General features: G+C 34.5%; 1 protein-coding gene across 1 annotated transcript; it reads left to right on the plus strand.

The window, feature by feature from the left end:
- Positions 1-10,073: 10,073 nt before the first annotated feature.
- LOC147411322 (uncharacterized) lies at positions 10,074-11,456 on the plus strand. The gene has a single exon (XM_086447314.1). It carries the CDS (start codon positions 10,343-10,345, stop codon positions 11,162-11,164), a length of 822 nt encoding a protein of 273 aa, XP_086303440.1. The 5' UTR covers positions 10,074-10,342; the 3' UTR covers positions 11,165-11,456.
- Positions 11,457-11,673: the final 217 nt, after the last annotated feature.

The raw sequence follows: 11,673 nt of genomic DNA on the forward strand, positions 1-11,673 counted from the left end.
TAGGAACATTGGATCGAGACATTTCATCTACCTTTCTTACCTTGAAAAAGTAAGGTTGTATATTGTCATTGAACCGATAATCATCTTTCAGTTAACTTTGCCTCCTTTGTCCCTCGAAACCAAAGGGGTATAATTTTTCTTCTAAGAAATGTAAATTATCTTGAAAATTGTAAAGTTATGTTTTAGCTCTTTATGAATGTCAAGGTGTCTTGGTACTAAAACTCATCTAGCATAATTCTTCGAGTTAATTAATTAAACTCAATAAAAATATCCAAATTAAATGTCTGGAAAATGAGAGTATGGTCAGCCAATTTTTCTTCCTAATGTGCTTAATGGTGTAAGCGAGATTGAGCTAAATCCAAGTTCCCTTCCAAGATAATTGATTGACATTGTAAGGGAGGATGTTAGGTTGTAATCCTTTATTATTTTTTTTTTTTCCTTTTAAATTTTGTTGGGGTTCGCCTAACCCTGATTACTATCCTAAAAAATAAAATAAAAATCGCAATCCAACTCACAAGATTACAAAAATGCCTAATGTTGGATCACATTGGATTGCATGTGTTCTCCTCTAAGATTTCCAATATCACACACCAACCAAAGTTTCCACCAAAATCAAATAATTTAACTGGAAAGTCTAATCATATGATATATTGGGAACTGTTAGAGCTTATTTTCAAAGTCTAACCATTGGAGACATAAGTTTGGTGAGCTATGTGTATCATGTTGGGGGGTAGGCTCCATTGAATTATTGAGGCAATGGACCCCAGCCAGCCCCGACAGGCCAATCAACTCATTGTTCAAGAATCATTCAGTTATTGGACCATTTCTCTTAGTATAATCTTTTAGGATTCTGTCCCAATCAAGAAATAATAAGATCTAGAATTTCATTTGATAATCAAATAAATTATGAACATGATGAATAACTTCACATCCCTTTTAAATGCAAAACAATTGTATTAAGCTCGACAATGAATAATTTTGGCGTCAACATCCCCAATGCTGATCACATGCATAAAATAAGTGATCATTATTCAAAATTCGACAGACAGTTGAATTACATGACTATAGAAAATTAATTGCGTGGGAGAGGGATGTATACTCTCTCTATATAAAATTAGAATCCTTGAGTTTTAATTTAACCCACAATAGAAACTAAAGTTTGGGCAAGCTAAATTGATGACATATATGTGTAAGACCAATAATGATTTTGTTTTTTTAATTTATATGAAAATAATATTCTTTATTTTGAAAAAAATTCAAAAAATAACCCTTCTAGCACTTGTTAACTCTAGATTTCCTTTACTAATCCAACTTTCTATTCTAGATAAAATGACATTTTCTTTCCACTAAGGGAAAGGAGTTCGGAGGTCGGATCATCCCCAAAGCTGCCCTGAGGCATGTAAGGTTGGAAGGACGGGGGCTGATAAGTAATAGTAGCAAGTCTAGAGTCAACCCAAATCCTGAAAAATCAAGACTATGATATCCATTGTAGAAGGAATTCTAAAAATGTGCAAGAACTTTTAAAATGATAAGGTAAAATCAAGAAAAGAATCTAGAAGGATTTCTTATACGTTATATATAAATGTGGGCATCTAACACTAAACAATGTATACAATTTTTATTCATATTATATTATTTTTTCTTTTTGATTGACTTAAACGTTGGAGAGTTTGTGGTGCAGATACACCGAAAAACTTTTGCAGATATAAGAGTCAAAAGAGTCTCACCACCAAAGCACTAAAACTTTGTGATAGAGAAATGTTTTGCCTCTATACCTTCCATCTTCTAAGTGGTGTATGATGATTTTTTCTTTGTGAGGTGCATGAACATTTGACTTTACTTAAATCAAGTCAATAAGCAATGTTAATTTGGAGATGGAGTGTAGAAATGTATGACAAATGCTTTGAACTCGTATTTATAGAGATGATGAGGTGAAAAATAACTCACATTTAGGCCAAATGTGTTTGATAAGAGATGTTGGGGAATTCAGATGTCTACGTAGCGGCCCTTGGCATGATATTTTATCACGACTGTACACCATGTGGCTATGATGGATTTCCTGTAACATGTAATATGGGACTCTTTACATGTTTTTATTCCCACTTTGGTACCACATACACGTGATTTATAGATTAAATAATGAAGATTATCAAGGAGAGGGGGGTGGGGACCTTTTAAGGATTATGACACCACATCCATACCCAAATCTCATCATTATATATAGCACCTATTATTAATATCTCTGCATGGTACTATACTAGGTCCACCACTAGGATGTAATGACACTTGGCATCTGATTTCATCATTAATTCATCCGTACTACTGTCATGAATCGAAATTGAGACGGCTCACCTGGAGCACGAGGAGCCTTATTATAGTCAAATAAAGAGTCCCCAAGAGTTGGTATAGCCTCGCTTTCGAACAGAGAATGATGGCTCAAAGCTGGCCAGGTCAGATTGTTAAACCGTCTTTTGAATATAGTGTTTGTTAGTTTCGGCACACTTAACAAAAGTTTTAGTTTGTGACCATGTGTGCCTTATAAAGACACAATGTGGTAACACATTCTAAATATAAGGTTTACCTAACCAACCGGCCTAAAACCTAAGACCGAAGACCTTTGACCTCATATTACCATTAATATTTCTTAAGATTAGGATTGGAGAGATAGTGATGGGATCCCACTTTATGAAAACTATTGTTTACCTCATTTTCTTTTGAATAATGGTTTTCTGATTCCCCCTCTCTAATACACACCCCCATATGCCTCCTGATGTTACATGTGCTTGAGTCATAGATTCTTTTTCTCGGATTATGTACTTGTACATATTTATGAAGATGTACAATTATGTATCTCGAGGGAGACATTTATGATTCTAACTCATGTCATGTCAAGAGGTGTGTGTTAGAGTGGGCATCAGAAAATCACTGATTCTTTTCTTTTTCATCTTTTAGTGGGTGAGCTTGACTTCAATCCCAATCTCAAAATTGAGTTGTAAAATACCAACAATATTAGTAATGGGTCCAAGTTCTTTACTTTTCTAATACAAGTATTTCTTTATATGAGTTTTTAGAATTATAGAATTCCTAATAAGAATATATAGGAAAAGAAGGGTAATAAATACCTTTTTTGAACCAAGGGATTGATTTTTTTTATTCAATTATATTTTCTTCTACTTCTCTTTAGATTAGGAAAGACTTAATTTTTACACACAATATTTTTACATTAGATCCTAATTTACGATCTTAACCTTGGATAGTATATTGTCCCTAGCTGTTTAGAGCTTCTCAAATCCTTTTATGACTCTTTGATTGCACACATATCAAGGTCAATATTTAATCTCGATTGAGTGCAGATATTTGTGCATATAGTTTTTGTTGGTACAATTCCACTCCTCAAAATGAATGGTATCAATTAATAAAAGAATTTTGATAATATGACGTAGTTTTTTTGCTAATGCCCTTGACGTCATTTTCTCTCTCTTGCCTATAGTGAAAAAAAGAAAACTTTCTGATTTGATCACCTTGTGACGTTGAAAAACATGATCCGATGCAATGGAGTTATAGAGGAAAAAATTATATGAACTAAAAAAAAAAAATAGTTATTTTTCTCCGTTGAATTTTATTTTTAAATCTGAATGCTTGCTAGTTGTCCATTTTCAACGCCTTGGACCAAGCTCGAAAAATCACTAGAGAACTATGAATATAAAGATGATCATGATTCTTAATTGGGGTATGACATAGAAAACTATGAATATAAAAGGGTCATGGGGCTCAACCGAGGTATGATACACTCGAGAGTAAATGAAAATATACAATCAACATGAATCATTGGAAAAAACATAAAAGGATTAAAGATTTTCTTAAAACATTTCTATTTTCTTTGAATCTAAAGAAGGTTTTCAACTATCATTCTTTAAAAATACTAATAAAAATGATTTTTAATAGTAAAAAAGATTTAATTTTGAGTTGGTTCATGAGAATCGAGAGTTCAAACGGTTGAACCATTATATTAGTAATGAAAAAAATCAATGATTCATTTTAAAGTATAGGATCAAAGTGAACTGGACCAATATTTGACCTGGTAGGACTGTCAGTCCGGTCCAACTTTTAAAAACTGCGTTGGAGTATAGTTGATAAGTACCCTACTAATGTGAAATATAGAACTTTGATGAGATCGCAAAAACACGAACTCCATATCACAATTTGTGAGGAAATACTTTCTCTCATAATTACCAATCATTAAACATAACTAAGAGAAGCGAGTACACATCATGTCTTGTTCAATCAATAATGGAATATTTACTCTCACAGGTCTTCAAAACATGGGCCAAAAGTCACTCCATGGACTAAAGAGTATATCCCATGCAAAATGATTATGTTTGTGTCGATAGATTTTTGTGGGAAAAAACTTTGAAGCTAACTGGCCGCTTGAAAATTTTGAAGATATCCCTCCATTAGATGACATGTGGCGTCTCCACTTAGGTATCCCAAATGTTAATGAAAATAAAGGGACTTGAAATGAACACAAAGAATTATTATGTGCCACGTTGAAGGAGGGTGAGCAAACACTTCAGATTTGATGCCATCTGTCTAGGAAATCGACTTAAGGATTCTCATGAAAACACAAAGCACTAGAAATTATGTATTGATCCCTTGGAAATCTAGGTTTTCCTTTTATATCAAGAGTGATTTTTGTTCAAAACCTAACAGCCATTTGACAAATGGCATGAATGACATCAGAAATAGAAAGAGCACTCTCTGGGCCACACGTCCTCTGCCCATAGATTTATTTTTTAAGAGTTCAAATTTTAAAAAAGATCATTAGGCCCACATTGATTATCACGTTGACAATCTAACAACATAATCTTTTAGATTTCATGAAATATTCATATTAAAAATATACACATATTTTTCAAATTTGACCCAAGGTGTTGAAAATGGATGGCAATTTGTGAAAAATAATTATTTTTTTAATTTCATAATTTTGTTCTCTACAATCCCATTGTATTGAATCATGTTTTTGAATCTTACAAGGTGATGAAATCACATTACAAAGTTATCTTTTTCACAATATGGGCAGGAGAGAAATTTTTTTATCATTGCTGATGTCATTGGCACCACATGTCAAATGGCGGTTGAGCTGTGAGCAAAAACATCACTCACACATCAGCCAGGTTTGATGCTTTGCCTCAAATATTGTTTTATTATGGCGGGCCATTTCTATCAAACATTACAGTTGAATGACCACAGCCACGTTAATCATGCATCCTGCCTGTCTACCCGAACCGACCATGGCATGACTTTAGATAACGGTAACACAATGGAAATAGCGAACTCTTCGTACAAATAATGATTGTTGGTTGAGACCACGAAAAATTTGAGCTTAAAATAATATGTGATACCTCGTGATTTGGTTGATTCCCATATCAACTCCTTGCAATCCATCTTGGAATGCACTCAAGAGCAAGTTGGTCAAGGAAGGCAGTCATGTACTGTGCACTCAAAACAATACTCACCCTTTGACATAAAGTATAATGCATAGAGAAAATCATGTCAGAGAGTGAACTTTTCTCTCTTGGCCTAAGTAAATACATGTATTTGACATACACAAGGCTTAATTGGGGTATGACACATTTGAAAGTGAAGAAAAATATAAACTCAATACTCCCCCTCACTTATAAAGGTGGAAAGACCGAAACACGTGACTTATGCAAATATAGTGCTATAATACTACGTTAACCAATTAACTACTTCAAAAGACCAATCTGTTAGAGAAGGAGAGAACTATGAATATAAAAGAGTCACATGACTTAATTAGGGTATGACACACTGGAGAGTGGAGGAAAATATACATTCAATAAAAATATAAGGAGTGACGTAAGACAATCATTAATTAATATAAAAAAGAATAAACCCCATATGTCAAAACATGATATTGTATGTGGATTCTAATAACTACTCGATCATTTCTCTCAACTCCACCTTTATGAAGATGATGTAGATATTCTAAATCACGCCATCATGTTTTTGAAACACCCCATCATGATCAAATCAGACAAGGATTTGATAGAGTTTTAATTTAAAATAATGAAGATTGCATACATTTACCTTCGATTGTTATTTATTTATAAACTTGAAATCTCAAGTGGTAGTGCAGCTAGCCTAGACATAACAATAGCAAGGTGGTGACACGTGTTAGTGTATAAGTTTCTTTTCTTTGTCTCATTTAAAATTTAAGGTCAAGTGCATCCTCGTTCAATGTGCAATATAGAAGGTACATTTAATTTTATGATCCTGGTATCCCTGTAGACAACGGACCAAGACATCATATCTGGATTTTGCCCAATCCATATGCCCATGGTCATGCCCGACAGCACTAGTCCCAACAGGGGCGGATTTACAGTGGAGGCACTTGCCCCCACAAGAGTTTTCAAAGTCTACGGATTAGTGAGCTATTGCGACATATTTTTGTGATGGATAAAAAAAATCTACCACTATTGCCCCCCCCCCCTCTCAAAAAAAATATATATATATTTTTACACTCTTAGTTTCATTCTTAATTAGTTGTCCCAAAAAAAAAAAAAAAATTCTACTCGTGGTTGCCCCCACATGGGCAAAACCCTAGCTCTGCCCTTGAGTCCCCAGGTTCACATGCACCGCTCATACAACACATGTAGCATTTACGTCAAGAGGCTATATGGGTATGAATGCAGGACCAAGGGAATAATCCATTTTTCTCCATGTCTTACTACTCCACTACACTCCTGGTGGTTTAAAAGGTACATTTCTGTTAAGTTAGTTTGCAGGGCACAAGTCTCAAGAGCTCAACAAATCAACACATGCATAGGGGGCATGGTTTTAAATCTCACTCGCTCGAGTCAATTGGGATTTTACGTATTTTAATTAAAATAATTGTTTTTTTTTTAATTTTAAATTATTATCTAAATAAAATATGATATTATAATTAAACATCTTCTAATCTATCATATTTATAAAAACAAAATTATAATTATTTCTGTACAAATCTATAAATAAATAGTTATACATCGAGTTAAATGGTTTATCTAGTTTGAGACGAATTGAATTGTTCGAGACAACTCGATCTTATCCATGAACGAGACAATACATCAAACCAAGTTTTGAAACCATGGGGAGGACATGTATTCAAAAAAGCATCTATCGATTTCACGCTAAAGACTGTTCGAGGGACGGATTCATCAATTTGTGCTTCTCAATAGTATTTTGTTTGCCTTTTGCCTTGGAATTAGTACAAATCTCCATGCTCTAGTATAATCAAGGAATATTAACCACTACACAATGAGATATAATTAGGGTTTTGTTCGTTTTCTTAGAATTTCATATTTTATGGATTTCAAATTTCAGGGAAAGATGAATATAATGAAAAAAAAACGAATTCCATCATTTGATGGCACTTCAAGAAATAAAATAAAGTAAAAAATAAAAGAAAAAGAAGAGGAAGGAGAAAGAGATAAGGGGTTGGATTCCTATGGGTTTGATCTAGAAAATAAAATTCAAGCAAAAATGGATTTTTTAGATGAGTGAGAAAAGTGAGTAATGTACCAATAGAAATTACAAATTTTCATTTATATATATATATGGGTCACGTTCCTAAGACTCATATTGAGACTCACATTGCGACACACCGTTTTGTCTTATATGGGCAAAAATGTTTGGAATGAGCTGATTTTTTGTGAGGATGATCTTTGTGATGAGGGGATCATCCTGGCAAAAAATCATCACATTCCAAAACTTCTAACCCCATCAAAATTGATTTACAAAAATTGGACGGTCTATAATTTTTCAACAAAAATTGGACGGTCTAGAAGTTTCATAATGAGCTGATTTTTGGCAAGGATGATCTCCTCACCATAGAGATCATCCTCACAAAAAATCAGCCCATTCCAAATATTTTTGCCCATATAAGACAAAACGGTGTGTCGCAATGTGAGTCCCAATATGAGTCTTAGGAACGCTGTTCTATATATATATATATATATATTCAAAACTCATTACTTCATTGAATTATTAATTAGAATAATGTTGAAGTGACCTCATGTTGAAATCTCATATCACATTGCATGACATGAAAATATATGAGAATCATAGATGTTTTTATCGAGATACAAGTGAAAAATATTTATGATTTCTATTTACTTTCACATCAAAAAGTGCGATATGAGATTCCAACTTGAGATCACTCCAGCATGACTCTAAAAATTAATTTGATTATTGGAGTAAAATCATATATAGAACAAAAACAAAATGACAATTATGACATGATTGAAAATTTTGGAGAGACTTAGGGATGAGAGAAAAAATAGACACAAATAACTATTATAGAAGGTCGTAACGATATTAATAAACATATTTGAAGTACAAAAACCGTTGATATTTACCGTTACAGGGCACAGTATCTATGGCCGTTATATAGGTTATAAAATCCTTGGATCGCAGACCAATGTACTACACGTGTGTCATATTGCAAAACAACTTTCGAACACGATTGATCACGTGATGACAACTCTTACGACTTACATGATCTCACTGTCACGGGTCCCACCACCATGGCCACTGCCCACAAGACTTTCCCACTAGATTAGATGCCATACCACCGACCTTCTCGCTTCCACTGTGTTTGACAGAGTCGTCTCGTTGTAGCGCACTAACATAATATACAGAGCCACAAAATAGATAGATTACAAGCATGGGTTTTAAATCTTAATATATCATAAATGGGTCCTATCCGTGGCCAACAGTTTGGCAAATATTTTGGCAAACACTTTTTCAAAACACGGGTTAGAGGTCTTGGAATAGGCTGATTTTTGGTGAGGATGATCTCTACGGTGAGGAGATCATCCTCACCAAAAATCAGCTCATTCCAAAACTTCTAACCCCATTTTACAAGTTGAAAAATCGTGAATCGTCCATTTTTTGTAAACCATTTTTGATGAGGTTAGAAGTTTTGGAATGGGCTGATTTTTGGTGATGATGATCTCCTCACCATAGAGATCATCCTCACCAAAAATCAGCCCATTCCCAGACCTCTAACCCATGTTTTGAAAAATGTGTTTGCCAAACTCTTGGCCATTGAACGCTACTCATTATATATATATATATATTCGTATTCTTCCTTTATTTAAGAACTTGCACAATCTACACAGAAAGAATAATTGCTGTCAAGCGTGTGTAGCATATCTTAATGTACCATCTTCTTACGAAGTCGTGGTGGGACCTACTCTTGGTTGGTGGGTAACTCAAAATTGAAAAGAAATGTTAATTGAAATCACACTTATACCCTCAAATATCTTGCAAAATCCTATAAAATAAAATTGAATTTTACACTCATTCACTCGTCATATTCCCAACACTTACATACTGAGAGATTTTGCCTGATTGATTTTTTAAATATAAGTTTTCATCATCTTGAAATATTATTTTCTCTTCCATCTATATAATAATATTTTCTTCATGTATAGAAATTATACATACAATTGCTTTCTGACGTATATCTCTTATCCCAAAATCATAGATCATTTACCTTAGGATATGTAAAATCAAAAATCTTTTCTCATGCATCTCAAAATGAATGATCTATTGATTTTGTGACGGGGGCGTTCATCAAATTATCACGACTCATAATTATATATTCCTTTCATGTAATTGTAATTGTAATGAGTCTGTGATAATCTGACAATCCCACGTGATACACTCAATTGACTCTTCAGACACGATAAGTTCTGAAACCATGGATGCATACCTCCCCAAATACACATTTTTATGAGGAAAAGCAATTTTGTATCTCTATAGGGATCTACAATTTCCAATCCTGTCACATCAAAAGAGTCGAATTGAGCGTGCCACATGTAAAAGTATGATGTGTACCTGTACGTCCTTTTGAGGACCACTGAAAAGCACTAGTAGTGGAGTAGGGATATCCACGTGTCACCTTCTCATCCTCCTTACCCATTGGCTCCACCTTCGCACCTTTACCTCGAGGCTTAAGTAAACTTTCTCCATCTTAGCCTACCTTCACTTTCTCCTCCCCTCTTCCTATAAAATCCCATGTAAAGTGATGAGAGGCTGTACAGTTATAGGAAACAATATTCACGTTATAGTCCCCTTTTCCAATCATACCAAACAACCAAATTGATCTCCTTCTCCTTCAATAGATATTTCTATAACGAAACCATTTGGTTCTCCATTTCTCGTCGTCCGTCCATCGTTGGAAATTTAGAATTGGAAGTGTCAGGAAGCGACTCTACGTTAAGAGCCGAATATTATTAGAGATTTATGACAGAGTAACGGAATTTTGGACAAAATCATGGGTTTGAGTTCAAAAGAAGTATCAATTGATGATGGTCTAGATTGGGCAATGAACTTGTTGAAATCTAATAAGCGGCCGAGACAACAACAACAACAACAACAGCAACAGCAGCAGAGGCCACCACAATTGAGCTGCCCGAGGTGCAATTCCACTAATACGAAGTTTTGTTACTACAACAATTACAATCGAGAGCAGCCTCGTCATTTCTGCAAGTCATGTAAAAGGCATTGGACCAAAGGTGGTACGCTTCGTAATGTTCCCATTGGTGGCAGACGCAATAATAAACGCCTCAAAACCACCAACACCAACAAAAACAATAGCAACAACAACAACAACAACAACAACACTGGTGTCATCGGCGACATTAACTTCGTGCCCCAACGACAATCGATGCCTCTTGCATTTGAAGATCAGAAGAACATATCTGAAATTCTCTACCAAGCTCTCTATCAATCACCATCCTTGCAACCAAATTATATTAATAGTACATTTTCGGGTTCGTCTTTATGTCTTCCTTCTCTCCCTAATCTTCCCTTTACAAGCTCATCTTTTTCCAATGAAAACCCTTCTTTATTGTCCTCTTCCTTCATTGACCGGTTTGAATCATCAAATGTGTGTGATTATTCTGGAGATTCTGAAACAGCTGAGCTCATCACCACCACGGATGCCATCGCCACCAACCCGTTGTGGAAATTATCAAATGCAAGCAGTTTGATGGAATCAGATTGCAATTGGAACTGGGATGATCTTAACACACTCATTTCTAATGATCTCAAGCAACCATGGAATGATTTCCAAACCAAAGTACAAGGAATTTAGTTTCTAGGCCAGTTTATATCTCTCTCCTTGTGTCGTGTTTCTGTAGAATTTAACCTGTTTTGCACAATTTTCTTGCCATATGTTTGAAATCTAATTCAACCCATATTACTATATAAGTTGGTATTCAAAGTGGTAAGATCTGTGATCATCTTTTTCTATAATCTGTTCTCTTAGATGAAAGATGAAGACAGTACATGTAGGTGAAGTTAGAGTTGGATTGAAGTATATATAAGAGTGAGGATTGAGATGTCAATATTTATGGAGTCTTGATTACAGATGAGCTTATTGTGTTTGATTCATGTGTAAGTGGATATGTATTTCAATTCAAGTAATTTAGAATTTCTTTCTTCAACTCAAGCCACTCATTTAGACCCCAATGGTTTCTCTTTTTCTGAATATTGGGAAGGAAACATGTATGGTACTTTGGATAATAGGAATTTTATTACTTAGGTCTTGACCTGAGTTTTAGACCTTTGTTTTTAGGGTGATTTTGACAAACCATTTCACGT

The sequence above is a fragment of the Akebia trifoliata genome, chromosome 1 (assembly GCF_017979445.1).
Source record: "Akebia trifoliata isolate Shusen 1 chromosome 1, ASM1797944v1, whole genome shotgun sequence".
NCBI classification, from domain to species: Eukaryota; Viridiplantae; Streptophyta; class Magnoliopsida; order Ranunculales; family Lardizabalaceae; genus Akebia; species Akebia trifoliata.

Coding starts and splice junctions, on each gene's coding strand:
- LOC147411322 (XM_086447314.1), top strand. CDS start 10,343: ATGGGTTTGAGTTCAAAAGAAGTATCAATTGATGATGGTCTAGATTGG.